At 45.4% G+C, this 26,171-nt stretch overlaps 4 protein-coding genes across 8 annotated transcripts; 2 read left to right on the forward strand and 2 right to left on the reverse strand.

Moving 5' to 3' along the window:
* Nucleotides 1-1,830: 1,830 nt before the first annotated feature.
* inpp5f (inositol polyphosphate-5-phosphatase F) lies at nt 1,831-12,369 on the forward strand. 4 transcript variants are annotated; one of them, XM_024296824.2, is made up of 20 exons: nt 1,831-2,272; nt 3,361-3,441; nt 3,783-3,919; nt 4,287-4,415; nt 4,535-4,720; nt 4,804-4,860; nt 4,995-5,193; nt 5,598-5,777; nt 6,109-6,176; nt 6,333-6,457; nt 6,546-6,623; nt 6,733-6,853; nt 7,303-7,431; nt 8,505-8,622; nt 8,704-8,902; nt 8,985-9,056; nt 9,140-9,213; nt 9,349-9,477; nt 9,553-9,640; nt 9,722-12,369. In XM_024296824.2, the coding sequence occupies exons 1-20, from the start codon at nt 2,176-2,178 to the stop codon at nt 10,854-10,856; spliced, it is 3,402 nt and encodes a 1,133-aa protein (XP_024152592.1). In that variant the 5' UTR covers nt 1,831-2,175; the 3' UTR covers nt 10,857-12,369. The 4 variants fall into 4 exon arrangements, with proteins under 4 accessions (XP_024152592.1, XP_024152594.1, XP_024152595.1 ...); XM_024296826.2 differs by having other exon boundaries at nt 4,553-4,720; XM_024296827.2 differs by lacking the exons at nt 1,831-2,272; nt 3,361-3,441 and adding exons at nt 4,011-4,046; nt 4,132-4,168 and having other exon boundaries at nt 3,786-3,919.
* Nucleotides 12,370-12,401: 32 nt separating this feature from the next.
* Nucleotides 12,402-17,025, reverse strand: LOC112161591 (minichromosome maintenance complex binding protein). The gene is made up of 16 exons (XM_024296830.1): nt 16,831-17,025; nt 16,189-16,280; nt 15,978-16,118; nt 15,852-15,893; nt 15,689-15,778; nt 15,479-15,602; nt 15,245-15,390; nt 15,075-15,172; nt 14,830-15,002; nt 14,392-14,515; nt 14,034-14,148; nt 13,796-13,961; nt 13,576-13,709; nt 13,023-13,190; nt 12,859-12,947; nt 12,402-12,793 (listed from the first exon to the last, which is right to left on the reverse strand). The coding sequence occupies exons 1-16, from the start codon at nt 16,886-16,888 to the stop codon at nt 12,667-12,669; spliced, it is 1,887 nt and encodes a 628-aa protein (XP_024152598.1). The 5' UTR covers nt 16,889-17,025; the 3' UTR covers nt 12,402-12,666.
* Nucleotides 17,026-17,300: 275 nt separating this feature from the next.
* LOC112161590 (SEC23 interacting protein) lies at nt 17,301-24,817 on the forward strand. 2 transcript variants are annotated; one of them, XM_036215412.1, is made up of 18 exons: nt 17,301-17,352; nt 18,333-18,844; nt 18,948-19,155; nt 19,268-19,461; nt 19,594-19,683; nt 19,755-19,875; nt 20,064-20,153; nt 20,225-20,366; nt 21,358-21,566; nt 21,649-21,746; nt 21,877-22,050; nt 22,128-22,223; nt 22,297-22,458; nt 22,536-22,691; nt 22,768-22,870; nt 23,008-23,187; nt 23,254-23,422; nt 24,520-24,817. In XM_036215412.1, the coding sequence occupies exons 2-18, from the start codon at nt 18,542-18,544 to the stop codon at nt 24,599-24,601; spliced, it is 2,577 nt and encodes an 858-aa protein (XP_036071305.1). In that variant the 5' UTR covers nt 17,301-17,352; nt 18,333-18,541; the 3' UTR covers nt 24,602-24,817. The 2 variants fall into 2 exon arrangements, with proteins under 2 accessions (XP_036071305.1, XP_024152597.1); XM_024296829.2 differs by lacking the exon at nt 17,301-17,352 and adding an exon at nt 17,359-17,587.
* csgalnact2 (chondroitin sulfate N-acetylgalactosaminyltransferase 2) lies at nt 24,770-25,933 on the reverse strand (the record flags this gene model as incomplete). Its single annotated transcript, XM_024296831.1, is given in 1 exon segment — nt 24,770-25,933. A coding segment is annotated over 1 exon segment (294 nt), but the record flags the coding sequence as incomplete, so codon positions are not given.
* Nucleotides 25,934-26,171: the final 238 nt, after the last annotated feature.

The following is a 26,171-nucleotide window of genomic DNA, read 5'->3' on the forward strand; positions in this document are numbered from 1 at the left end:
ATTGGAATTGCATGTAAGAAGTCCTTACCATAAGGAAGCAAACAACCCCCATGCTCACTTAAAGATTTTATTGCCTAATTGCCTGCTTTAAGAGATTTATACCTTAAATTTGGCCTCCTGCTATGGAGAGAAAATAGACTCATCGGATTTACATGTGCATAATTCTTGATTTGTAACCTGTCTGCATGTTTGTGTGTAACTTTAGAATTGTATGTATTTGATTTTTTAATTGGAATTTATACTATCCATTTTGTGCGTAACTGTGTGCACTTGCAATTTTGTATTCAGATGTACAAAAATTCAAAAATACAATTTAAACACACACGACTTTAAATTACAGCATCATAAAACTAACTACCCATAATATTCAAAAAGTATGTACAATCACCTGATACGCACACAAAACCACATTTAGGCACAAATCAGATGTTAGACTCTTAACATCTCCAAAGTGTGTAAATGGTGCTGCGCGAGGTCCTCGACACCTTGAGTGTAGTGGGTCGATCAGCCCAATGTCCTGCTCCGCTCCCTGGGTGTGAATTAGGACGAGGTGCTGCCTGCTGTTGCCATGGCTAGGAACAGGGCTCGTGGAAGAGCACTGCAGAGAAGGTATGCTATGAGAAATCCAAAGAGGAAACCGACCATTATTTTATTTTGGGATGGGACCTACATGCATTTTCCACGATAACAAGCATTGGCATTGTCTAAAAATTGAGGAAGCACTTTGGTTCTCTGTGAAAGTCCCGCTCCCTTGGCGCAGCGGAAAGCAAGCAGTTCAGAGAAGACAGACACACCCTCACCTGTGACCAGCTGACCTGAAATCCAGCTGGATCAAACTTCTACCCAAAAAATTGTTTATTATATTTCACAAGCATAATAAAGAAAGTTTATGTGCGAAAAAGGAAAAGTATTTTAATTCAAAAACATGTTGAATAGTTTGTTGAAAAATGTTATTATTGTTGTTTTTATAAAATTACACCTAAAATGTTCAATCTATGTTGTAAAAACAGTTTGTTAAACATTTTTGGAGTTTGGATTTCCACAGCAAAATTAAACACATTGTTCCAGAAAGACTTTTCTGTTTTTTGCACGATTTTATGTCTAGTGTGTGAATGCAACGTAGAAAAATGACAAAATAAAGGTAGTGTCACATAAATGTGGTTGTGCTGTTTAAAATGATAAAAAAATTAAGCAAGCAGGTAGTCTTTCAAATTAAAAATACAGAAAAAAAAGAGTTTTAGACCCAAGGTTTCAGTGGGTTGAAAATAAACATTTTACGTTTTAAATTCACAATTTGTGTGTGATCTCATATTATGATTATTTGCAGATAATAAATGGCTGGCAAATACTGTAACTTTAAAAAAAAAAGTGATTAATCGCAATTAATTCTTTTCAGATTTGCGATTAATTAGTTAATATTTTTAGGGATTCCCGGCCCTAATTATATATATATATATATATATATATATACATGCTCCGTATTATTTATACATGATTGCAAGAGCACACAGTTACATACAAAATGTATTGAATAAGTTACAAATCAAGAATTACGCACACACAAATCAAGAGTTACACCCAACTATGCAGACACAAGTTACAAATCAAAAATGACACACTCACAAATCGAATGAGTCTATTTTCTTTCCATACTAAGTCCCCTCCACGGATAAGCCAGTTCATTCCTCTGGTTCCTACCTGCCTTTCATTAAGTTAATGAAGTAAAAAGTATGAACTATAGTGCAGTTTCCTCTGAAACACACCTGAGTTCAGATTTACTTAAATTGATGACAAACTAGCTTTGTTTCCTTTGAAACGGCCGACCTGTGCGTGCGTGGTGACGCCGCCTGCTGCTGGAGCAGGAAACGTCAGTGACGTCGTCCCGCAGCTCCCACCTGGGACACTTTGTAGACACGCACGGATGTTTATTTGCGTTCTCAGCGATCGGGATGAGCGCGACGAAGATGCTGGAGCAGCCAGTCGACAGAGCGTTCCTCGCGGGCAGGAAGGCAGGGAAATGACCGGCTAGCTTAGCAGGCTGCTAGTCGCCGCTCCGTGGGAAAGCGGCTAATCGTAGCTAAGCTAGCGACGTTTCACATCTGAGCCGTCCGCGGGAGCCGCGAGCCCGACCGTGGGAGTGGAAGGACGCGCGACCTGGTTGATAGAAAAGAGGAGATGGAGCTGTTTCAAGCCAAAGACGAGTACATCCTTCAGAGCGGGGACCGGGCGCTGTGGTGCAGCCGGAAGGACGGCTCCGTGACGGTTAGAGCGGGTCGGTACTGACAGCCTTTCACACGCTCGCGCACACGTTCTTTAACCCTGACATATGTGTCACTTTTAACATGTGTGCTTATATAGATTCTTGATTTAGCTACCGTTAGATTCCCCAACAGTCTGGTGACCTTAACATAGAACAGTCACAGTCCACAGGCGCGGATCATGGAAACCTGTCCGATCAGGACGAGGTTTGGGCGCGCCGCTTCTGAGCCGGGAAACAGGCTGTGGAGCCGGGAAGCAGGCTCTGGAGCTGCCAACACCCCAGACAAACTCCAAAGTTCCTCCATGGAGGACTCTGCTCTGGAGTCTCAGATGCTTCCCGGTGATGAAGTAGTCATGGAGACAACCTCCAAATGAGAGGATCATTTCTGGAGAACTTCATGGATCCTGAGGTAGACAGCTTATCCCCAGCTGCTCAGATACAGAGAAGTTCCCTAAGCAGCAGCAGACGGCTGCTCCCTCCTGCTGTCCAGGGCCGTGCAGCCGTCCTGAACAGGTTTTTAGTTGCACAGCTGTTTCATTATTTAATTGGAAAAAGGGTTTCCACTCCTCGCTGCGTTTGGACTCCACTCAGGAGCAGAGCCGTGTTTCAGCGTTAACACCACCATGAAAACTTTCCCTGCAGAAACCTCACAGCCTACTGTTCCGCACATGGAATTCATTCACTGTGGAACAGGAAGAGTCATTGTCTGCCACTGCTTCTCCACCCTAACCCACAACTTTCAGATTTTCCAGTTTCCTACACTGTAATATTAATCCAAAGCAAAAGGGTGTGGGCTCAGTTCTCTCTTAATCTCAAATAATCAACTAAAAAGCACAGAAAAGTTTAACAAAAAGTAGAAACTTTCTAAACTAGAACTAGATTTAGAGCTTCCTCAAACTATATCGTGCAGTTATGTTTATAACACGTTAAAAACACAAATATGAACAGAAAATCTGCTTCTCTTTAGCTGGTTAGCTCACAGGTTTGTTCAGTTTCTGTTTTTGATTGAGAAGTTGGACTTGCTGGAGTATTTCTCAGCTTGTCGAGCTGCATTCATGCTCTCCATGCCTGTGATGTGTACTGTCATGTTTGTGTCTCAGCCACGGATCTGCTGTTGGCCTGGAATCCGGTCTGTTTGGGTTTGGTGGAAGGCATCATTGGAAAGATCCAGCTTCACACAGGTGGGTGGAACGTGGAAAAATATGTCCAGATTTTTCTTTTATTGGCGTTTTTGGATGGAACAGACGCGCTCTGGCGATGATTGTGCGCCTGAACGCATCATCACCGACTCATTCCCTACTTAGCTTGTTTTCTGTTCACAAGTAAAGGCGTGAAAATCTGTATGGATGTACTTTGAGTGTACTGATGACTCGCTGGTGTGAAACTTAATTGTAAATTGAAAAAGAGTCAAATATTTCTTCATTAAAAGTATAGAACATCCAAGTGTTTATGTAAATGTGTGATCAGCAGCTGGTCTGGAGCTCTTATAGCCCGTGTCTTGATCTTCTTCCTCTCCTGACAGACTTACCCTTGGGCCTGGTTTTAATTCGCCAGAAAGCACTAGTGGGTCATTTACCCGGAAACCACAAAGTCTATAAGATCACCAAGATCGCTGTGATTCCTCTGTCAGATGAAGACCCTCTGGAGCTGGAGCTTGAGGTACGTATGGCTGCTAAACACGGGTAGCTTCACGCGTTGGAAACGTAGGCAGTAAATGATAAAGACGGTTGCTAAAATCTCAGTTTTTCAGGGAAGCTTCATGGATGATGAGACTGAATATTTTCAAGTGAGTAAAAAGGAGGATAGTTTTTAGAGGATCAGCTGAGTTATCTGTGATACTTCTTCCACTATTGATCCCCTTCTGCACTTAGAGAAGCTGCAGACCAAAGCAGATGTACTTAGAACTAGGTATGTAGAATTTAGTGTAGTGAAAAAGTTTTCTAGGTAATTGCTCATTAGTATCCATTTTTATCATTGTAATGTTCAGTTTTAGGCTGTGATGATTCACAGGATCTTATTTTTTCAGCTTTGCAAGAAACATCATTTTGGCATCGATAAGCCAGAGAAACTGACCCAGTCTCCAGATGATTCCAAGTTTTTGAGCAAAACTTTCAGTCAGATTAAATCTAATGTGGCGGTTCCCATCAAGAAAAAGGTAAGGCTGCTTTTTTCTCACAAGTTTCCTGTCTTTTATGCTTCTATAATCTCACGTTTGCTCTTTCTGTGCTTCCTTAAACTCACTGCTCTTTTTTTTTTCCCTCTTCACCAACCCAGTATCCCCCTGCCTTCCAGGTCAAGGAAAACAAGGAGAAGGAGCGCCTGGAGAGGCGTCTGCTGGAGGAGCTCTACAAGATATTTATGGATTCAGACTCCTTCTACTATAGCCTGACCTATGACCTGACCAACAGCGTGCAGCGTCAGGGAGACTTGGACAGGTCGGGCTTACCTTTGTGGAAGCAGGTGGGCAACAGTATCTGGAGTTTCATTAAGTCACAAAGTGTCTTCAGAAAAAAGCTCATCTTTGACCGCTTACCTGCTGACAGGTGGACGACCGTTTCTTCTGGAACAAACACATGATCCAGGATCTCATTGACCTTCAGGTAATCTGATTTTCCTGCACAGTAATGCAAACTCGCTGTTGTTCTATGAAGATATTTCTCAGAGAAGTAACCTTACTGCTCTACAGCATTAACCTCCTGTTGCTGGGTTCTGTCTGCTGCCTGCATCCCTCCAGGTCCCAGAGGCCGACTTCTGGGTGACCCCCATCATCCAGGGCTTTGTGCAGGTGGAGGAACTGGTGGTCAATTACAACGAAACGTCTGATGAGGAGCGGAGCAGTCCAGAGTCTCCACCAAAGGAGATCACCTGCGTGGACGACATCCACCCTCGCTTCACTGTGGCCCTGATCTCAAGGCGAAGCCGGCACCGTGCAGGTAAACAGAAAGGATTGTCCTGATCCAAACCCAGAGCTGAAAGGAACCCCCAGAAGAGGCCGAATATTTTTTTTAGAAGCAATAAATGATTTGGTCAAAACAAACTTTGGGCTTGTATGGAGATAGAAACTGAATGTATTTGTATTCCCTGAAGATGATGCATGACTGATTAGATGCATGTTCTCTGGTTATTACAAGCTTATTTGGTAAGTTTCTAACCACCAATTGGCTCATATAAAAGTTTTATAAAAGTTTTATTTTTATGTGATAAAGCTCAGGTAGACAGAAGAGAGCAAAAAGAAACACAAAACACGTATCGTTACAGAGAATACACATATAAAGAAGGCAGGATGATTTAGAATTTCAGCTGTTTCTGGTGCTGATGTCTCGTTCCGGTTCCTCAGGGATGAGGTACAAACGAAGAGGGGTGGACACAGACGGTCATGTGGCTAACTATGTGGAGACCGAGCAGCTGATCCACGTGCACAGCCACACACTGTCCTTTGTGCAGACGCGAGGATCCGTGCCGGTTTTCTGGAGCCAGGCGGGGTATCGCTACAACCCCCGGCCACGCATCGAAAAAGGTCAGTCCAGTTTAGATTTCAAAATGCAAAAGGTGTTCACTAACGATTCAGTCATTATTTAGAACACAACAGCTAGAAGAGCTGCACGCATGTGATAAACTGACCTTTGCTAAAAACTAACATATTTAGTTTACTGGTCATCAAAACGTGTGAAGAAGAATTTAAATGTAAAGAAAGTTCAGGTTCTGGAGGGGTTCAGTCAGATAAGGAAATAAAGGATCTTTGACATGTAAAGATGGACTAACGTTTGGAAAAATTGAGTCAAAGTTTTATTTTCATAGAGACTATCATAGTTTAATCCCTGCCGATACATTTCTTGTTGATGCTGCAGGAGAGAAGGAGACCATGTCGTACTTTGCTGCTCACTTTGACGAACAGCTCCGGCTTTATAAGAAGCAGGTGGGTCGACGCCTGTGTTTTTTAAAGTGTTTTTTTTTTTTAGGGATCCGTTTGGACTCGGTGATTAAATTACTGTTCATTCATCCCTCTATTAGACTGGATTAGATGGCTCTGAATGGTTTGCTGAAGACCACCTGATATCTCTTTTGTCATCAGGTCATCATTAACCTGATAGATCAGAGCGGACGGGAGAAGATCATTGGCGATGCGTTTTTGAAGCAGGTTCTGCTCTACAACAACCCAAACCTGACATATGTTTCTTTTGACTTCCATGAACATTGGTAAGAAAAACCGTCACGCCAAAAATAAACTTCATTTCTCTGCAGTTTCAGTACTTCCTCTTTGTTCTGCTGACTTCCTACTTTTCAGTCGGGGTATGAAGTTTGAGAACGTGCAGACACTGACAGATGCCATCTCTGATATCATCACTGATATGAAATGGGCCTGGTAGGTGTCACATCTGCAAGAACAACACTGTAATATGAATAACTGAACCCACAGACAGTAAAAAAGCTCCTGCTTCCATGAATCTTCTGAAAGTTTCTTCTTCTGTCAGGGTGGACCAAGCAGGAGTCATCTGTAAGCAGGAGGGCTTCTTCAGGGTCAACTGTGTGGACTGTCTGGACAGAACCAACGTGGTTCAAGCTGCTATTGCTCGGGCTGTGATGGAGCAACAAGTGAGATGTGACTTTTTTTTACCTGTGCATGTTGATGTTATTGTTCCTGTGACCTTTTTAGACAGATATTTGTCGAAGTTTTCATTCTCTCAGTCACACAGGCTTCTACCATCTCAAACTGGTTTCATATCTGTGCTGTCAGCATCACTGTTTCCATTGCTAGTGGAGCTGCTACTAATGGTTACAGTATGGCGTTACATACAGTGAGGGTGGGACAATACTGGTGACACGGTGATGCTGCAGTTCAAAGTTATAGATTAACCTCAGTTTAAATCACTAGATTAATTAAAAACTGTCTCTTAATGAACGCTAAAATACCAAAACTCCACTGATTCATCGATGGATTCAATGTTTGTGTTTAAAATAAACATGAATTGTGTGTAAAGAGTTGTATAGAAACTGTGTCTGTTTGCAGCTGCAACTCAGCAGATCTGCTCTCCTTTCTGCAGCTGAAGAAACTGGGCGTGATGCCTCCAGAACAGCCCCTGCCCCTCAAATGCTACCGGATCTATCAGGTCATGTGGGCCAACAACGGCGACACCATCAGCAGACAGTATGCAGGAACTGCAGCACTCAAGGTAACATGCATGTCAGAACAAACTTTACTGACCAGGGTTCTCAAAAACAAAAAAAACATGTTCATGTCACTGAATCTGCTGCTTCATGGTTTCATTCTTTGTTGGTTCTCAGGGTTTCTATAACATTTACACAGCAAGCACAGTAAAATGATAAACTCCAATCGCTTTTCTGAGTGTTTTAAATAACTACAGCATTAAACACAACTGTAATAAAGCAAATAAATGAATTAAAAGTCTGCATATGCCGCCATTTACCTGTTCTCCATCATTAAACTAAAATAGGATTTAAATGTCACTGAGAAGTTCCTGTTGTGTTTCCAGACTTATGACAGAGACAAGTTTTTTCATTTAACCACTCATAATGCAGGGATGCTGCTGCCATTTGTTTGCTGGATCACTTTCTGAGTCCCAGTTTAACCAGGATAGTCATTTGCTGACTCGAACGCAACCTTAAATCATTAGACAGTCGATGTGCAATAACAGCGCATCGTCATCAGGAACAACATGTTCTGAACTGCAACTGAATCACTGGTAACAGAGAAATTTAGACTGCAAGTTTGGTTTCCTTTGAGCTTTTTCAGATATTAATTATTTTTATTTTAAATCAAGATATCTGAATTTAAAGATCAAGATCAAATCAACCAAAAGAGGGATGTTGCCATAGATGGCCATTAGAGATGGTCCTCAGAAACGGCCGTTAGAGACGTTAGAAACGGTCGTCAGAATCGATGGAGATGGTTGTTAAAGCCATTGTCCAAGGTGTTGTTAGAGACGCCGCAGGGAGTAGTCATCATAAACAACCGTTAGAGACGTCGCTAGAAACGGTCGGTCAATAGAGATGGTTGTTAAAGCCATCATCAGAAGAGACGCTATTGAGGATGGTCATCAGAAACAGCCGTTAAGAGGCTCCTTACAAAAGATGATGCTGACCCAAGAGCATGAAAATCAAAGGGGTTGTTACCAGTGAGTGCTTTTGTTCACGAGTCTCTGTTTGACATGTCATTTTCATTTGTCAGACTGTATTCACTCATGGGGAACAACATTAAAGGATGATTGAACACATTTTATCACAGGGAGACTTCACCAGGACAGGGGAGAGGAAACTGGCTGGAGTGATGAAAGATGGCGTGAACTCCGCCAACCGTTACTACCTGAACCGTTTCAGAGACGCCTATAGACAAGCGGTTATTGGTACGATAAGACAACTTTGCATGTTAACCGTCAGCCAGGCCTGTTCTAAACTCCTCCTGAACGTGGTTCGACTCCCTGCAGATTTGATGATGGGTGTGCCGGTCACAGAGGACCTCTATTCCATCTTTAGTAAGGAGAAAGAGCATGAAGAGAAGGAGAAGGAGAGCCAGAGAGGAGCCCAGGAGCAGGTCAGCCTCCTGCTGCAAACTTACATGCAGCTGTTACTGCCAGATGATGAGCAGTTCCATGGCGGTTGGGCCCTCATCAGTTGTGACATGAGGTGAGTGCTAACAGAACCGCCTGAATGTGGTTCTAAACCAGGTAAACATGTGGCACTGATGCTGATTGTTGTTTCCTTTTAGCCTTATTGATGCAAACAGCAAAGACGTGGACGTGTTGTTGCTCCTCTCTGACAAAGCTTATTACATCGCTTAGTAGGTTCTTTAATTTGAGTAAAAATGCTGTCCTGAGACCTTTTGGGTTTGCTGACTCATGCCTCCCTTCATTTGTAACCCAGCTACGATGAAGAGGCAGATAAAGTGGATCAGTACCAGCGGCTGAACTTGGAGGGCCTGGAAAAGATTGAGATTGGTAAGAAGTTACACACTCGCTGAGTCAGCCGCCGCTTCCTAAAAATGTGCCAACACGTTTCCCCGCCGTGATGTCACCATGAGTCATTCAGGAAAGCAAATGCTGAAGGTGGATGAGCTGCACGTTTGTCTGCAGGTCCAGAGCCGACTCTGTTTGGGAAGCCAAAGTTCTGCTGCATGCGTTTGCACTACAGGAATGGAGACACAAGCGGATACTTCCACACTCTGAGAGCAGCAACACGCAACCCCGAGGATGATGGGAAAGGTGGGCTGGAGTCCATCAAGAACAGGTGGAATGCTTCTGCACAGCTGCTCACTCAGATGTCATTTCCTCTTTCAGATACTCTGCAGTGCATCGCTGAGATGCTTCGTATAACCAAACAGTCTGTAGGCCTCGACCTGCTGGTGGTTGAGAAGCGGTTAGAAAGGTAAGTTGATGGAGTTCTTCACAATCGTTTGATCGTCACCACAGAACCTTTGCTCACATGTTGGAGGGATCTGTGTTCCAGGCGGCAGAGCAAACCTCATGAGGACATAATGGGGATCCAGAACAAACCTGCTGACCAACCTCAGGGCAGTTCGGGTCTGGCTCAGGGCAGGAGTTTCCTCCTCAACAAGTTCTCCTCTCTCAATCAGAAGGTGAAACAGACAAAGACAAACATTGGCCCCTTCAAGCCCCTGGGCAAACTCGGGAACTTCTCCAAGCCGGAGGTGACGGTGAATTTCCTGAAACCAAATATGCAAGTGAACCTGTGGAAGTCTGACAGCAGCCTGGAGACATCCGACGGCCCCGTCACGGGGGCCCTGAAAAACATTGATGGCAAGGACTCCTCGGATTCAGACTCCTACAATTCTGACCCGGAGCATCCTTGCTCAGGCTCTTTAGAAAAAGTAGACTATGTTCTCCCCAGCTGTGGTATCGTAGCATCAAACCCACGTCTGGGGAGTCGGTCCCAGTCCATCAGCAGCGCAGAACTTACTGTTCCCTCAGTTGTCCAGGTCACGGGCTGTGACGGAACAGAAGATGGTTCCTCTCAAGTCAGCAGTGACCGATCGCCCGGAGCTGCTTCAGTGGCTGAAGAAGCCATTCTTATTGACTTTGGCACTCCAATTGAGGCCTACTGTCACCAGTTCGTCCAGGATGCACACACCAAACCCGTTGAGGTGTTTGGAGAACGTCCAGCAGCTGCTGTAGCTCCACTCCACCCTGTGCAAATTAAAACACTGGGAGACTCAGACAAGCATCCGGTCCCAGAGGTGCAGAACCAGCGTGAGCCTCAGCCCCCAAGGCCTTCTCAGCTAGATGTTGAAACCTCTACCTCCACCTCCAACCTCCTCTCCGTCCAGAAACCTGGCTCTGCTGTCTCAGGAGGCTCACTGAAGAGCCTGTCTTCCCAAATGGAGGGCAGCCTCGGACCCTCGCCGGCTGACAGCAACGGCAGCCGGGTGGTGTCGCCCTTCGCCAAGATCAAGAGCTCCATGGTCCAGGTGGCCAGCTTCACCCAGGCTGGACTGACCCAAGGCATCAACTATGCTGTTGCAAAGGTACAGAAGAGCCCAGAGCCAGACACGGTGAATGAAGCCCAGGAGAACGAGTTGAAGGCAATGTTCACGCAGTGCCAGACCAGGATCATCCAGATCTAGAGCTTCTCAGGAGCAGGAGGCTGTAGTCAGACTTTTTACCCCTTCATGGTAGCAGAAAGCTTGCACATATCCTGGCTCAGCAGTATTCATGTGGACACACATTGGTTCCCTCACATCTCCAGCACCAGGCTGGTGGTGTTTTTACTTACCAAATATGGGTCAATGTTTGTACCTCATTAAAAAACTGCAACAAAAATGACACCAAACCTAAAAAATAAGTAGATCAATGCTTTAGATCGACAGAAAAGCTCCGATTCACTCCAGACATTCCTCCACTGTTAAAGTTTAACGTATTCTTCAAGTCCACGATAAGTTTGAAACCAAGAAACTCCAATCAGAGGAACATGTTTTTTTAAAGCTCTCCCACACTCGGGTCATTCATCACGGTAGATCAGAAACAATAGACTGTGTTCTCATTGTTGTAGAGCTCATCACTGTTGTAACACAAATCCACTGTAATCCCAAAGGATGGTGTGTCGATATTATCCTTTGTACAGCTCTCCCACGGTAGCCAGGTGACGTTCTGTGCGTAGTTTTTCTGTGATGTCGAGTAAACGTAGACGAGATCTGCTTTAGATGAGGTTGTTCATGGTCCAAATGTCCTTGATGGAGCTTGTTCCGTTGGTGGTTGGGTGCAGACTTGCTTTGACACCTTTGAACCAGAATCATGTTTTTTATTATTATTTTGCGGTTCTGCTAACGATGGTTAACCGCCCGGGACGTACGTTCATCCTGCATGTTAGATATATGCAGCCACGCCCACTCATGGATCAGAAACACTGGCGCTTTATGCACTCCCCAGCAGAAGTCCTGTTTGCCTTAAGGGGGAGGGGGGTTGTAGTTGTGTGAATCTGTTGCATTGGGTGCAAGTCTGTTCAGGGTTACTGTCAGCTCTGGTTGGGTCTTTCTGTTGAACGCTTTTGCTGGATAGGATGTCCCTCTGCTGAGACTTTTCTAGATTAATATTAATTTAAGTAAGTTTGGATTCAGACAGCCTGATTGGCAGGACTTTATCACAGATGGATGGATGGCATTGGTCAGGTGTCCTGCTGAAGCAGAAACATCTCTGGATGAAGCTTTGTGGGTTTTATTCGTTTCGCTGCTGGCTGATGTACATTTCTGCAGGTTTATGTTCAGACTGTAGTGCTGGCTGCTGATGGATGTGGTGCTGCCAAAGCTTTAGGCCATTGCTGGGGTGCAGATATTTAATACTGAGGGTTAGAGAGGAAGCTGCAGGAAGCGCCGTTTCCCACATTCCACAGTGACAGTGTCGTTATACGCAGGAGCCGGCAGTTTCTTTCTCTGCTGAGATTCATTTTCACACCAAGCGCATTTGCATCCTCCTCCACAGTTCATTTGTTGTGGTTGTCCTCCGCTTCCTTCAGGATCTTCAGCCAGAATGTCACCGTGAGATCTTGCTGTTTGATTTGCACTGTTGAAGCACCTCCTCCTGAACGTCTGCTGTCATGTTTCCGCTGTATTGAGATTGTATATTAAAGGACCATATTTATTACCTCCTGTGTGCTGCGTGACCAAACACGTCTGTTCAGAGGATTGTTTTGACTTTTATTGTGAAATCCATTTACAGGAGGTTCATCAGCAGACAGGAGCTGAGCTCCACAGTATTTACAACTCAGAAATAAAACGGCTAATTTGGTCCACATGGTGCTTGAGAGCTGATTAACAAAACAGGAATTTGTGAAAGAACCCTATATTTACCTGTACAAACAGCTCGCCAACATTTCCATCAAAACACCTGAACTAAATGGCACATCAGAAACGGGTTTAGCACAGCGGTGTCGACAGGAGATCAGGGCTCGTTGCCGTTGACGCTCTGGTGCTGCTCCATCCGACTCCTCCGCAGCATCTCCATGCGTTTGGCCCTCAGCCAGCCGTCTCTGGACAGATGGTTCTGTCCCAGGCTCAGACACAGCAGCCTGCAGCAGAATCTGGGTCAGGCAGATCCAAACACATCTAATGATCTACAGGCATTCTAGCCCACCTCGCTGTGACCAGCATCCTGTGGAGGTCCTCAGCAGAAACGCTCTGAGGGTCGTCCTTCCTCATCTCCACAAAGTCGTCTTCAACATACTGAGGACACAGACAGATGGATGATGGATGGATCACCTGCTGCCAACAACTCTCCAGACAAAGAGGGCATCTTACCTTGGTCACTTGGTCAGAGATGCTGTAGTCCAGCAGGCGGGCCACGCTCAGGTAGATCCTGAACCTGTTCAGCTGGGATGAGGTCTGCGGGAGCACCTGGATGCCGCTCAGGTATTCCTCTAAGTGAGCAGGAGCGACCTGAGACTCCAGGTGGATCTGACAGTCCGACTGAGAACACAGAAGAAAAGGATCAGAACGTTGTTACTGTGTAGAATCTGGTGTTCCAGCGAGGAGCAAAGTCCAGATGATTGAATGATCTGATCGTCGACAGCTGAGAGGAAACGTAAACACAGCCGTGAGCGTTTGTTTTCCAGTCAGCTGTGGGGGATGTTTACAGCGCCACGGCCGGCCCGACGCCTCTCCCTGGATTGTTCTTGCAGCACGCAGCTGCCGCCATAGCAACTGATTAGACCCGCCGCCAGGAATAGAAGCAGTGCATTCCTCAGGCTACTCGCAACAACGCTGACGCTGGAAACTCCTCCACCATCTGACACCAGTCTGTCCAGGAAGAAACCTAAACCTCTGTGATGGGGGCGGGGCTATGTGTCCTCACCGGCAGCAGCGATCGGCCCTCTGACGCGATCAGCACGTTAATATTGCAGGGGAATTCCATCTGATGGTAGTTAAAGTCATAATCAACTTTCTGCCAGGAGATCACGTTCCCCAGCGCCGTCACGTTATGCACACCTGCAGGAAAAGACAGAAGATTCAGCCGGGTTCCTGCTTAATGTCCCAACCGCCGCCGCCGCTGCGGGAGTTTCTATCAGCCTCACCGGTGGTGTCCAGCTGACCCGGCTCCAGCTGGGTCTCATCCAGGAAGAGGGAGGTGTTCTGAGCCAGCTGCAGGGATCCGCTCACCAAACGGTTGGCAGTGTAGTCCTTCCTGGGTCTGAGCCGGGTCTGGTTCATGTTCTGGAGGCTCATGGCCAGGTACCAGGACTGAAAGGGTTCAGAACACAACAGTTACACAACAGAACACACAAGCACACTTAAACTCGGATCTTAACTCACACAAGGCACGAGCTGCTGGAGGATCTGGTAGAGGCGCTCGGTGTACGAGGCGGCGGGACAGCCACATAGGTTCAGCGCGAACTTCCCCAGAGGAAGAACGTCCCGTCTGGAGTATCTGCACACACACACAGAGAAATACAGTCAGTTTTGGAAATACACCGCTAAGAAAGACAAGAAGGCTCAATTGTTTTGCTGGAGTCCAATTTTAGTACTTAATTTGAACACTAGGGGGCACTGTTGTCAAAGAAAGGTTTTTTCTATAAAACTAGAACAACATTTTTTTTTAAACAGAAACTAAAGAATTAGCAGATTGGGGGATTTTTGTTTCCCTTCACCACTGTGGTCTGAGTGGACATACACGGAGGAGATGAGGTGCAGGAGGAGGAACTCGGCGGCCAGGCCGTCTCCCAGGAGGACGTGGGTGAAGTACGCCAGGAGCTCCGCCCGCACTGAAGGCATCTCAGCCAGCGTCGACGACAAAACTGAGGAGACAGGAGAAGATGACAGGAACTCTGATCTTCAGGGTTGACGTTTGCTCCTCTTTCGTGTACATTTAACCGACAAACACCAGAAGACATTTTTCCTTTTCCGTCCAAGACGACAAAAGTGTAGAAAACACCTAACATCACATTTTAGTCTGGTTGATTCTTCGGCGTCTGTACGTTTTATTAGCATCTGCACACCGAAGAAGCTGGAATCGGTGTTGACTGTAGAATTTACAGGTTTACGTGTTTCTGCGTCTTTTTTCTTTTTCACAAAATGGTTTGAAATCTTTACTAAATTAGTCATTTCTTACAGGCGCCGTTGTCATCTGAGATTGCATGCGGGAGCAGCGGGTTGTTGTGTTGCAGAGGTTTGACGTGGAGCACGTGAAGGCGTGGAACGAGTGAGGCCGGCGGGCTGTGCACGCGCTGCTCCTCTGCCGTCTCCATGCCCTCTGCGGGGTCCAGGAAGGAGGAGGAGGCGTCCCTGCACAGAAGGAACACTGTGAGATGAGCAGAAAGCAGACAGGGGGCGGGGCTATGAAACGAAGGGTCTCACTTCTCCTCAGCCAGGGCGCTGAGAGCCGGACTGACTGACAGGATCCCAAAAACCTCCAGAGTGTCGTTCAGCTTGAAGCTCTCCCAGTCTTCGTACACCTGCCAAAGAGCACAGCCTGGAGATCAAGAAGGTTCCGACTGAAGCCACCAACATGCTCATCCGTCTCCAACCTTCACCAGGCAGGCGGGGCCTCTCTCTCCTGGCAGGGGGAAATTGAGGTCGAGGTGGGATGCGGGCGCTGCCTGGGTGGGAGGAGCTTCTGTCTCTTGGCGCTTACAGTCGCCGTTGCTCTGCATCTCTGTTGGACCCTGAAGACCTGCAGCGTGGTCGGCAGAAACATTTGGAAAACAGTTGAGCTGAGAGGAACTGTTTGGGTCTCGCAGTGAAGAGGAGAAGACAAACACCAGCGTGCGGTTGTTTCTGAGGCTGCGTGTCCATGTCGTCGTCCTCCTCGTAGCTTCGCTTCTGCCTGCTCGGCGCATAGGAGGTGGACGCCACCACACGTGCCTGGCTGCTGTCTGCATATCCGTGCTTTCAGATTAAGGAACGCTACAAAATCCGCTCACACAAGAACATCAGACATTCAGTCGTCCAGAAGCGTTTTCGGTGGATATGTCCTTCACCCAGGAGTTCTCTCCAGGAATGGGCACACAGTAGAAGGTCTGCCTCTCTGCTGTCACGTTGTTCTTGGAGTTAAAGTCCACCTACAATTAAAACCAGCAGTTAAGATGAATCTGCTTCACCACATTGATGGACAGCAGACGGATGCAGACTCACCCCACATTCTGTCACATCCCTGTACTTCCCACAGCGCAGCATCTGGAGGGGATGAGGAAACATGGATGAGTGAGGTGAGATGGTAGATGTTAAAGAACAGCCAGAGGAGGATGGAGAACTGCTCACTTTAGAATGTGTGGCTCCGTCTACAGCCTCGTAAGCTCCCATGTAGAACTCCGGATCAAACATGTCTTGAATGAAGCAGCGGAACTTCACCAAACTGTTGGGCTTCAGGTAATGCAGAGGAACGTCGTTCAGAGACGGAACCTGCATCCAGGAGGAGAACGTCAGAAACCCGAGGCGTGTGTGGAGACATCTTCTGCAGGAGTCTCCTCACCAAACTCTGAGCGCTCTTCTCTTTCAGCTGCTCTTTAAAAAACTCCACCACCGCCTTCTCCCATCCGGGGGAGGGACTGTCCTGCGCAGCCGCTGCAGCATCAAAAAAATACGTCATTTCCGGCAGCACCAAGGATGCAGCTGAGGGTTTAAACTCCTGTTAACAGTTTTTTTTTAACTAACATGTTCAAACGTGTCATTTTATTCAGATAATTTCAAAATTCCAGAAGAATTTCACCACATTATTAAAATAATAACTTAATAGCATTAAAAATAAATATAGACAAATGGTTAAAAACTTAATCATACAGTTTTATTCTTCCACCACCAAAAAAATTCCTCACTATATCGCATTTTGGACATAAAGTAAAATTTTACAACAAAATATGACACTACAATAACCTTTTAAATCAAGCAAAAGTTGTTGAACCTCAAACATTTAAAAGACGTGTTTCTAATCATGTTTCCACGGGCGTCTATGTCCACTGTAAGATAAGTCGTTGTCAATAAAGTTTTTAAACTCCAGCTGAGGAGTGCGACCGCGAGCTGCAGCATCAGCAGCTCCATGTGAGGCTCCATGGACGCGGATGCGGCTAACTAGCTAGTCTGACGCGTAAAGTGTGTGCGGAGTGAAGTTTCTCACCAAACTTCTCTTCAACAACACCCAGAGGCGAATTAATCCAGTCCTGCGTGGAAGGCATCGTTACCCGGACACTAAACCCGCGGAATCAAAGACAAACGTGCGAGGAAAACCCGCGCGGACTTTACTTCTTTGCTGTTTTTTCTCTCACTCAGGATTGCAGAAGTGAGGGCGCGAAATTTGCGTCATTGCATACGTAGAGGGGGTTGGTTTGATTTGTAAACCAGGGTATGCCGGAGTGCGGAGCCATCAAGGACTTGTTGCTGTCAATCAGCACCCTAAAAAGTCTAGTTTTGAAACACAAATAGTCAAGCTGTTAATGAAAAACATATTGGCTCTCATGACATTTTACTTTCTTCTCATATAAAGAATACAGTTAAAATAAAACAAAACTTTTTGAATGATCCTCCGGGCCAGTAGGTGGCAGCATTAATAATACTGTGCCCTTCAGGTCAAATCGAGCGGGTGTTTCTTAAGCAGATCTATAAATCATCTGCCGAGATGTTTCGTGCACAGAAGCGTCGCGTGAGTATTGGAGATCGAGTATATCCGTGGCGTCAGAAGGCGTTTCTATCGCCTTTACTGCCAGCCTGGTCCGGTTGTGGCTACGTGTAAATCCACTGGAAAATGGCAGATAGAAAAAATAACAATGTCCCCAACAGCAGCGCGAATTTACTGTTTAGTGCCGCTCCAGACTTTAGCTTTAACCTGCCTTTCATGCCGGTGAGCCAGGCGTCAGGCCCGGCGGTGCTGTCAGGAGGTGAGCGGAAACACTAAAGTCTGAATGTTAGTCAGGACGTTAGCTAGCTAGCGAGGCTAACCGGCTAGCTCTGCTGCTCCAGGCTTTAAAAACTACAGATGGAGAGAAAGGATGAACAATTAATACGTATATATCTTGAATATTATCTGCTTTTAGTAAAAGAAAATAAAAGCCAGCTGTTAATTTAATTTTAAATTATTTCTGCGAAGAATTGTAAGTGGATGAACTTTGTTCACATCCTGTTTTCTAGATTTAACACAAGTTTGGGGATGTTTTTGGTCCCCAAATGCTAGAATCTTGGTTTTTATAATATTTTCGAAAGGGATTTCTTTCGCCTATTATGATGATGATGATGATGATTATAGTTCTGTGCAAAGTTTTTATTGTAAAATCTACATGTTTACTGTCTGAAAACATTTTTTTCCACAGGAACAGGTCAACCTGGATGTTGTTGAGTCTCTTTTTAGGATTTAAGAGATTTTGCTCTTAAAACGGCTCCAAGGTTTTATTAATTTTGAGATATGTTTAAATGTCGACACCAGTGAAGCTTCATTTCTGAAGTTTCCTGAGCCGCTTTTTCAATTACATTTTTCCTGAATGTATTTAAAAATCTAACAAATATTAAATAAAAGTTTAACATCCAAACCTTGTCTGTAAATGTTGACCAAATCAATGTTCTGCTGATCTTCAGTTTTAGTGTCTGTTGTTCCATCAGAGTATTCTGATGCATGTTTGTGTCGATCAGATGATTCTACTGACGTCGGAGAAGAAGACAGTTTTCTTGGTCAGACCTCTGCCAACGGTCCGGCTGCCTCCTCCACGTTCAGCTACTTCTCTAACCCCGTAACGACCTCTGACCCCTTTGCCGGTATCGGTCAGTCACCATGTCCACCAGCAGGACTGTCCTCAGCCTTAACAGCTGCTGGACCTGTTTCTTTTCCCAGCAGCATCGCCATGTCTCCCCCTCCACCATCCACAGTTTCACAAATGAACCCCCCTCCCTCAACATTTGGCAGTGCTGTTTATCAGAGTCCGCTGGGGCGACAGACTCCACCCCCTACAACGATGACCCCGCCCCCTGCTCAGATGCAGCCGCAGCATCATAACCCGTACCGCCACACGGCCTCCAGCAGCAGAGCCAGTCCTTACATTCCAGCTCCAGAGATTCTGCCTCCACCACACACACCTCAGCAAACTCCGTACTCTCTCAGCTCTCCCCCTCAGATGTTCTCCCCACCGGGATCCACGTTCACCCCTGTGAGTCCTGCTTACAGGGAGATCGATTCTGACTGATGTCAAACATTTAAAGCTTTAACAAAATGAGAATTTACAATCTAAACACCTCAGTTTTCCTCTCCAGCCTCCTCCAACAAACCTCGCAGGACCTCCACCTCCTGCTAGCACAGCTGGAGCCGTAGTTCCTGCAGGTCCCATGATGCCGTACAACTACAACGTGTACGAGCAGGTTCAGCCGCACTGGTTTTACTGCAAGAAGGTGGAGCAGAAGAGTGTTTGGCTTCCTTTCAGCATCTTCGATTCCCTTCAGCTCGAGGAGACGTACAACTCGGGTATGAATCAAAAGAACCGCCTCCATGGTGGCGTTTCTTCTCAGCTTCTCCAGCCCGAGGTCACTTCTCAGAGGTTTTCTGAATCCGTTTTACTGTTTTTCTGTTTGTCCAGTTCAGCCAGACCCGGAGAGCGTGATCGTACGAACAGACGGCGGGCGCTACGACGTCCAGCTCTACGACCGTCAGCGCAATGCTGTGTACTGGGAGGAGGAGCCTACAGAGGTCCGGCGCTGCACCTGGTTTTACAAAGGCGACACGGACAGTCGCTTCATTCCGTACTCTGAAGACTTCAGCGACAAGCTGGAGGTCTGTAAAGTCATGGTCATAAAACTCCACTAAAGCTGGTTTTCATTAAAACTTTACATTTATATCAGCTCATGACTTCTAGGTTTGGATCTTCAGAGTGAAAATCACCTTCTTTCTTTGTGTAAACTTCAGGCGGAATACAAGAGGGCGGTGTCTACAAACCAGTGGCACCGCAGACTGGAGTTCCCCTCAGGAGAAACCATCGTCATGCACAATCCAAAGGTAACTTCCTGGTTTTTCATGCTTGGTGTCATCAGCTCTGTTGGCTAGAACCTGTGTGTTTGTTTTCTCAGGTCATAGTCCAGTTCCAGCCCTCCTCCATGCCTGATCAGTGGGGAACGACGCAGGATGGGGAGACCAGGCCCCGAGTGGTGAAGAGAGGAATTGATGATGACCACGATGAAGTTCCAGATGGTATTCTGCTTCCTCTGAATGAATCACAACTCTGAATGTGATCATAGATTCTAAACGATTGTTTAAAATGAGCTGAACAAACAAAACTAGTGTCAGAGGTTTCATTCATCTTCTGAAACACAGATATGTGTGGAGCTTAGATTTCATCATGAACCATCTGAGGTTCCTCTCCCTTAACCTGCTTCCAGGTGAGCTCCATAAGATCGATCATCTGGTGTTCATGGTTCACGGGATCGGTCCGGTGTGTGACCTGAGGTTCAGGAGCATGATTGAGTGTGGTGAGTGTGGTGAGCCCTCAGAAATGGGCTTGTGGAAAACATCTGTCTGATGTAGCCTGCTGTGCTCTCAGTGGATGACTTCCGCAACGTGTCCCTGAAGCTGCTGCACAGCCACTTTAAGAAGTCGCTGGATGAGCACGCCGTGAGCCGGGTGGAGTTCCTGCCCGTGCAGTGGCACACGGCTCTGCACGGAGACGCCACCGGCGTGGACAGGTAGGAGCATCTAATCCTGATGTGGAAGCCCCTTAAACTATGTAATTTGGTCCACCAAATGGGAAGAAGCGATTTTACCCATATTAATGTTTTATTGCAGACTAAAATAAATTTACCCAAGTTATTCTGTATTCGTGTTGTGTTTGAAGGTTTTTTTTTTTTTTTTATATTCATGTGTGATTTGCTAGTCGGACAGTCGTTTTTCCAATTATTCCAACACCACATGAATGCAGCATTTCCCTGAAATTGAGTTTTTCCTCAGAGGGACATAAACTCATTGGTGAAAATGCCCCTTAAATGAGAACAAATGCCCCCGTTTTGAACTAAAAACTCCAAAATGTTCTGTTTTTAAAGTTTCCAATCAAATTTTAAGCTGTGTTTTTGTCCAGATCTGGTCTTATTTCTTTCTTTTATGAGGTGAATTACCAAAATGCGCCTGGTCAAAATTTTAGAACTCTTTGTGGCCCACGAGTAAGAAAGTTTGCCCATCCTGGTTTAATCCATCACCTTTTGAAGGCAAAGTAATTCTTGAGATGTTTAAAACCTCAGTGGCGGACTCTGGTGGCTACTTGTAGTACTGCACTCTTGCTTTTAAAGCTTTAACAAAACCATAATAATCAGATCTTAGTTTTTAATAAACTGGTGCATTTAAGTAAACATACAAATATAGAGATAAATTAAAAAATATTAATTTCAAGATTTTTCTGGTACATTTAAGTTCAGACACATGAGGCAGGAAAACATTCTGACAGCTTTTGAACATCCAGCTGTTTTTTTGTTCTTGTCATCTTGTCATTTCAGTGTTTTTTTATTCTTGTTTTTAGAGGATTTTTTTTTCAACTATGGCCATTAAACCTGAAGCTTTGACACATCAAAGCCTCTAGGATCCACAGACTTTCTGCCCACGTGTTACAATAGTGCAAATATCAGTTCTACAAGAGCATCCTTAGATCCTTTCCATCCTTAGATTATTTAACTGTTATGTTTCCAGGAGGATCAAGAGGATCACGCTGCCGAGCACCGGGCGTTTACGCCACTTCACCAACGAGACTTTGTTGGACGTGCTTTTCTACAACAGCCCCACCTACTGCCAGACCATCATGGACACGGTGGCTCTGGAGATGAACCGGCTCTACGCCCTGTTCCTGAAGAGGAACCCGGACTACAGAGGAGGGGTGTCGGTGGCTGGACACAGCTTAGGTAAAAGCAGATCACGACCTTTAGGGTCACTGGTTCTGGACTGTTCTGCATCTTCATGGTTGCCGTTTCTCTGTTCCTTTAGGTTCTTTGATCCTCTTTGATCTGCTCTCCAATCAGAAAACAGTCTCTCCTGCCCTCGGTTTTCCAGTCACGCCCACTGCTAACGGAGAGGTCAAACAGGTCATTGTTATTCCTCTTCATTCCAAAGAACAAAAACATGTTTGGAAATGAAATCATTCATGTGTGGAGGGAATGGAGTGGATTCAGTCCGTCAGTTTAGCTTGTAACTGCAGCTCTGCTGGTTCCTCAGGTGACACCACCTCCTCCTGCTGCTGCTCAGGGAAATATCGCTCCTGCAGCTGTGGAGGAGCAGGCCAAAGAAGAGGAGGAGGAGTTTGATGATCTTGCAGGTGTGCTGCAACACCTGGGCCTGTCAGAGTACAAGGGCACCTTTGATGAGGAGAAGATCGACATTGAATCTTTTGTAAGACTGAAAGTCATCATTCATTAAAGTAGGGAAGACGTTTGTAAAGATCTGAAAGAAGTCTGGTTTGCTTCCAGCTTATGTGCACAATTGAAGACCTGAAGGAGATGGGAATTCCTCTGGGTCCCAGGAAGAAGATCAGCAAGTTTGTCAAAGAGCGAGTGAACAGACAGGTAAGTTTTCCTCTGAGATCCGGCTGATTGATCAGTTGTCGGCTGATGCGTCTGCTGATGGTTCCTTCACCAGGCTTCTCAGAAGAAGACAGAAGAAGTTAAGGACAGTCAAGCTGCAGCGACACAAGCCGCCACTGAAGCCGCCGCTGATTCCACTGTGAAGAGACTTCCAGCAGGCAACGCCACCTCATCTGTTCACGTCAACTACGACTACTTTGAAGTTGGGACGGGACAGGTAACGTCCTAAGGGAAAGGGAAGCTTTACTTTGAAAGGATCCAAACGTGAAGACTTCATTGTTTCTGGCCCCCCAGGTGTCAGTGGTCTACCACACTCTGGACTTTGAACCGGTGAACTTCTTCGCTTTGGGTTCTCCGATCGGCATGTTTCTGACGGTCCGAGGACTGGAGAAGATCGAGGAGTCGTATCAACTCCCCACCTGCAGGGGCTTCTTCAACATCTACCACCCGGTGTGTCCCGCCTCCGCTCTGCTGTGGGGTGGTGTGCGTGTGTCCTGTAACCTTGGTGTGGATGCTCTCTCTTCAGCTGGACCCGGTGGCGTATCGGATCGAGCCCATGATAGTACCCGACCTGGAGCTGAAGCCGGTTCTGATCCCTCATTACAAAGGAAGGAAGAGGCTTCATTTAGGTACACCACTGGAGGATTTCCTGTTCAAGTTTTTATCCTTTTAGTCAGTTTTTGAGTCCTGCCCCCTGGTAGGAGGAGAGTTTGTGGACGGACAGAACCTGTCAGAGGAGTTTAATGAGCGTCTGCCTCTGTTCCAGAACTAAAGGAGAGCCTCTCCAGGATGGGCTCCGACCTGAAACAGGGCTTCATCAGCTCCCTGAGGACCGCCTGGCAGACGCTCAACGACTTTGCTCGCGCTCACACCTCGTCCGCACTCCAAGCTGAACTGGCCATCGTGGCTAATCAGATTGAAGAGGAGGAGAAGCACGTGCAGGAGGGTCAGTCTCCCCACTTTGACTGGTTCTTTCTGCTCCACGAGAGACCAACATCTCTGATGTTCTCAGTTGCAGCAGAGAAGATTCCAGAAAGCCCTGAGCCTCCGAAGGAGGAGGATCCTCAGGTGAAGATCGGGATGCTGAATGGAGGAAATCGCATCGATTACGTCCTGCAGGAGAAACCCATCGAGAGCTTCAACGAGTATCTGTTCGCCCTCCAGAGTCACCTCTGCTACTGGTACGTCCCGCCGGACCGAACCGCTCCGACCTGTTTGGAGACGGATTTCTGATTAATCATCCGTAGGTCAAAAAAATATTTAAAATTATTTTTAGTTTAATTATTGAAGTTTTTTAGAAAACCAATTAAAACTCAAGTTAAAAAATATACTTGAAAAACTAACATCAATGTTAATCAATGTAGTATTAGGGCCTCAATGAAAAAAATAAAAGATACGAGAATAAAGTAAAAGGAGAAAAAAAAGTCTAGAATTTACAAGAATAAACTCATAAAAATTATGAGTAAGAGTCAATATTTTGCTATAGTAAAGTTATAATTTCATGAGTTTTAAGGTGAGAATTTATAAGATTAAAGTCATACATTTATGAGGTGAAACTATATTTATTTACAAAAATAGAGACAACAAAAACCAGTATGAGAGCCATAAGTGGTTACTTCAGTTTCAATTGTTTAATTAGAAGGGCATTGAAAAGAATGATCAGGAATCCAGGCGTCTTCAGAAGAAGATTCTTGACCCACAGGAAGTGGATTTCTGGCGAGCGCCGTTTACGCTGTCGGCAGTATAGTTAAAGTCCAAAGGCATTATTTTACAGATTCCTATAATAAATCAAAGCCTTATTGCATCACCATTGCTAAATGTGGATGGAGGCTTACACCACCAACTTTAGCTGTGACCAAGTATGACTTTTTCCTTACAAAATAGATTTTTTTTCTCATACATTTGTGTCATTCTTATATATTTTTGACTTCTTTTTCTTCTTTTTAAAAACTTTTTTTTACTCTTGCATATATATTTTTTCTTTTGTGGTAGCTCAAATTAATAATTGTACTAATAGGATTATGTTCTAAATGAAAATGTATTTGATTTCATTATTTTTTATGTGGAGTTTGACATTTTGTCAGAAAATAAAAAACGTTTACTTGGATTACAAGTTGCAGTTTTAAAAAAACAAAAACTACATGGAAGTAATTAATAGGAATTAAAGGATACTATCTGGATTAAAGTTCTGCTACAGAAACGGAGAGCTTTACTTTTCTCGTCTGTCTCTGATCAGTCCAGAGGTTTGGTTCTAACCTGCACCTTTCCCTCTCTGTAGGCAGTCAGAAGACACGGCTCTGCTCATCCTCAGAGAGATCTATAGGAACATGGGGATCCATCCTGAACATGCGCTGCACTGATCCTCTGAATCACTTCTTCGATTTCCTTTGCTGTAGTTTGCAGATGAGCCATGTTTTTGCCATTTGTCTTAAATGAAGAACCCCGTCAGCTTGTAAATCCACACCACAGATTTGATATAGCATTTTTATAGCATAAATGACAGAACTTTAATGATGCGTACGACCAGATGGCACCAATTACAGTTTTATTTGACAATAAATCATTACATTGCTCGAGTCTTTAGCGCTTTGTGTTGCTGAGCGGAAGACGCGTTTCTCCTGAAGAACGAGGAGTTTGAGACTGTCTACTGAGAAACGGGAAATGACGGCTCTGCGGATGGGATCGCTGCGAGGAGGATGGAGCGGCTCGTGGAGGCAACAGAACACTCAACACAACATCTGAGCCTGAAGGCACATCCGAACCAAAGTTCAACAAAAATCCAAAAGTCGTGTTGGAACGTATTTACAGACGAGAACATTCAGCGGACTGAGTTCAACACCAAACCGATCTGCTAAAAATGATCCTTCTGGTTCTCGTTTTCAAGTAAACTTTCAGATGTGTAAATAAAAATACAGAGAAAACATTTAAAAATACCTAAGGGGTCCCTTTTTAGCCAAAATATTAGTGAAACCTATAAATAATATAACTACTACCTTCTGTCAAACTGCCAAACCCCGACGTCCTCAGGATTGTACTTTGAAATAAAGGACAGCAGAGATGGATTCTACCTAAACGTCCCTTCAGAGAAAGTGCGACGCCTCTTTGCTCTCAGAATAAATAAGACATGCGGCTGCTGTGACGGCTTCAGAAGAGAAAAGAAGCTGCAGAGATAAAGCAGGATGGTCCTTCAGAGTCTGCATGCTGGTCCACTTCTACTATACTGTGGTTCTGTTGGTTCTGCTGAGTTTTTGAAGGTTCATGTAAGACTCGTGTTCAGTGGACTTTCACATTGCTTTGATGAAGGTCATACATTCATTCGTCTACAGCTTTGCTCCCACGACGGAGGGATCCGTGTCTGCTGTAGTGTGGATGGTGTAGAAGAGAGGAGTTTTGTCTCCTCACTCCTCCGCTTTGCTCTGAGTCTTGAAGGCCTGTTTGCGGAGATGAGATTCAATCTCCTCCCGGAAAACCAGCATTCCCAGGTGGGAGTGGGAGGCCTCGTTCATAGCTTTGGACTGGATGCACATGCGGTACTGCTCCGGCGTCAACTCGTCCGCGCACCGCTTCTCGTGCCAGAGGTGAAACAGACCCGACACGGGGGTCCGGACCACAATCAGGTCGCTCCGCAGGTACTTCCTGTACAGGTGGACGTCCTCCACGCCCCAGCCTTTCACTTCCAGGTCAAAGCCTCCTGGAAAATGTAAAAGATTTATAGCAGGAAGTCTCAGACCTTTTACAGGTTTAACATCAGACAATCTTTTCACGGACTGGCCTGTACAAGCCTGAAGCTGACATCCAAATATTTTATATTTTTAACTTTTGAAAGTAAAGTTCTTCTGTAAAATATCTGCAGCTGCTTTAAACTTTATTTGTTCGCATTATTTCCTGTAAGAACCATTAAAATATAATATAGATTTTCTCTTAACCCAT

Source organism: Oryzias melastigma, linkage group LG15, assembly GCF_002922805.2.
Source record: "Oryzias melastigma strain HK-1 linkage group LG15, ASM292280v2, whole genome shotgun sequence".
Taxonomy (NCBI): Eukaryota; Metazoa; Chordata; class Actinopteri; order Beloniformes; family Adrianichthyidae; genus Oryzias; species Oryzias melastigma.